The 2,750-nt window shown below is 42.5% G+C and overlaps 1 protein-coding gene across 1 annotated transcript in view; it reads left to right on the top strand.

Moving 5' to 3' along the window:
* Positions 1 to 57: 57 nt before the first annotated feature.
* MEX3C (mex-3 RNA binding family member C) overlaps positions 58 to 2,750 on the top strand; it is an 11,592-nt gene continuing 8,899 nt past the window's right edge. Inside the window, exon 1 of the mRNA XM_014311540.2 lies at positions 58 to 121. Coding sequence (XP_014167015.2) covers positions 58 to 121 — 64 coding nt within the window. The remainder of the gene's footprint in view (positions 122 to 2,750) is intronic.

Below are 2,750 nucleotides of genomic sequence, written 5' to 3'. Positions count from 1 at the left end.
CGGGCCCCCGCTTTCCCTTTGACCTGCCGAGCCATCCTGATGCTACCGCAGAAAATCATGCGGCTGAGAGCAGAGGTGGCCCTGCAGCCCTGCACAGAAAGCGCCCCTGAAACTTATCAGGGTTAGTTTAGCGAAACTTAAAAGTTTCAGTAATCTAATAATCACACTCTAACAATAAAAGAAAGTTAGCTATATGCTGGCCAGAGTGGAAAACTACACTGCTTAACTTCTTATGATTAATTAAAACAGTTTAAAAGTTAATTAAAGCCATTAATTAGAAAAAAACATTAGGAAAGTTATATAATTTCCAACAATCACATGTTGTTCCTGCTGCTGCTCAGGGAGAAGAGTCCTTCCCCTATTCCAGCATGGGATCCTTTCCATGGGAGACAGTCCTTCATGCTTGTAATATATAATGTAAAATAATTCATGTTTAAGGGGAAATGTATAAAATAAAAATTGTAAAATGAATTTAACATCCAACGAGCCTCTGACCACAAACAACCTGGAGACAGATTACCACATTGGAATTATTAAACTCCTGGTGGCAGCAGGAGAAGAATGCCTAGTTAACTAATAAAAGAACATGGCTGGCGCAGAGATGGGCTTCCTCCAGAACCATCAGGGAACACCCAAGGACGATCAGCACTTGATAGATATCATCAATCAAGATAACCAAAGTCGTCTAGAAACATACATCTGAATACATGACTTCCCCTGACGTGATCAGCACCTGCCACTACCCAGGAAACAGCAATTGTCCAACCCTGCACAGTGAAAGAAAACTTTATACATATGTGGGGTTACAAAAGAAATCGGGGCACCTCTGCCTCAGGCATAAAAAACTGTATAAAGCATCTCCGCTGGAGGCATTCGTGAACAGAGGGAGATCTGGTGTGATAGAGGTCAGATCTAGGTTCACCCAGCGCCGATCCCGGGCTCGACGCTGTCTCTTTGACTGTGGTTTTTGAGGATCGTATTTTGGTCGTGAAAATAAAATCTTTCGCATTTATTAATTTGGCTTTCTTATTGATCGTTTATAACGATGATGGACTTCATAATGTAAGTCCATCCCACAAGCAACAGTTCTCAATGAACTGTTCCAATGTGGCCCCCTTTTCATGGGGTGCAGTCCTTCAGGCACAACCTACTCCAATGTTGGTCCCCCTACAGGGTCACAAGTCCTACCAGGAAACCTGCTCTAGTGTGGGCTCCTCTCTCCACAGGTCCCTGCCAGAATCCTGTTCTAGTGCAGGCTTCCTACAGGGTCACAACCTTTTTTTGAGTATCTACCTGCTCCCATGTGGGTCCATCTTGGAGCTGGCTGGCATTGGTTCTGTCTGGCAGAGGGGAAGTTTCTGGCAGCTTTTTACAGAAGCCACCCCTGCAGCCCCCTGGCTACCAAAACCTGGCCACACAAACTCAGTATAATGTAGATCAGCATCTTTTGCAAGTATAGAGAAATGACCATCTTCCTTAAATCAACTAATTATATTCAACAGCCAGTTAAAAAAAATTAAATTGTCAAGAGTTAAAATTTTCTACTCCATTAATTAAAACAAGATGTGAGATGAAATTAATTGATCTTAGTTGAAAGGTGATAGTAACTAGTCAGTCTATCAACTGACTAGACAACAGGTAGTATTTAAAATGGCTTTAATAACCCAGTGAAATGCCACAAATGTTCTGGTTTTAATTTTCTTGTGTAGCCAGCCTGCTTAAGGAAGTTTAGCCATTAAACAATTTAGAATAGGTTTTCATTTTCTCTCCCAATGCAGCTTCATCTCTGCTTAATAAATGGGGCATTTATCTTTTTTTGTACTGCATAATCACAAACTGTAGAAATACTTTTAGTTATTTCACAACTGAGAGGAAGCGTTCTGTTTAAACAAAAGAATGCAGCTTGGGAATGAACAGCTCTTCTGAAATATGTCAAGCAGTCATTTTTAATTAAGTAGATTATTTTTTCCTTCTTTGTTAATCAGGTGTGCAGTGTTATGCTTTGCAGACCAGCAGCTGTTGGCCTTGTGGTAATACCATCCAACGTTTCAGTCAGGTAACAAAGGATTTGCACATAGTCACAGGGGTTCTTGCTTTCTGATTAAAAATTTGTGGCAACCTAGCAATGAAATAAGGGCTGTGCCAGCTTAACAGATTCTCCCTTTAAAGCTGTGTCCATATACAGCTGTTGCAGGCTGTCACAGTTTGACGCTGGCACAATGCCAGTGCCCCCATGAAAATACATTCTCCCTGGTGTCTGCTGTGAGATGTGACCAGGAATAAGCAAAGCAGGCTCCCATTTAGAAATAAAGAAAACTTTATTAACCTACAACTATATGTAAAAAGAAACACACAGAAAGAATGAAAACCTTCCAAAAACATTTCCTCCTCCCCCCACCAAATTTCCAATACATCCATCCCTCAGATCACCAACTCTCAGTTCATCACCACCCTTTAGATAATCAATTCTCAGTTCATCAAGGAGTGAAGAGTCCCTCTTGTGCCATAGGCTTCCCCTGGAAACACAGTTGAGACCTCTTGTGTTTCCTGTCACACGTGGCACCGCCTGGAGATCATTTGCCATCGTCACATCTTCCTTCCATGCCCAGTGCTCTCACCACTGTGCATGGACCAGGGCTGCTTCTAGGGTTTTCCTTTTACGGGTGCTTTGTCCAGTTCCAAAAAGAGCACAGTCTCTCACTTTCGGGACACCAGTCCCCCCCAAATTTCACCCCCTGGGGCCGAGGGGT

This window comes from Geospiza fortis, unplaced genomic scaffold, assembly GCF_000277835.1.
Source record: "Geospiza fortis unplaced genomic scaffold, GeoFor_1.0 scaffold1721, whole genome shotgun sequence".
In the NCBI taxonomy this organism is placed as follows: Eukaryota; Metazoa; Chordata; class Aves; order Passeriformes; family Thraupidae; genus Geospiza; species Geospiza fortis.
The sequence above is the reverse complement of the archived record's forward strand: the minus strand, read 5'-3'. Positions and strand labels throughout refer to the sequence as shown.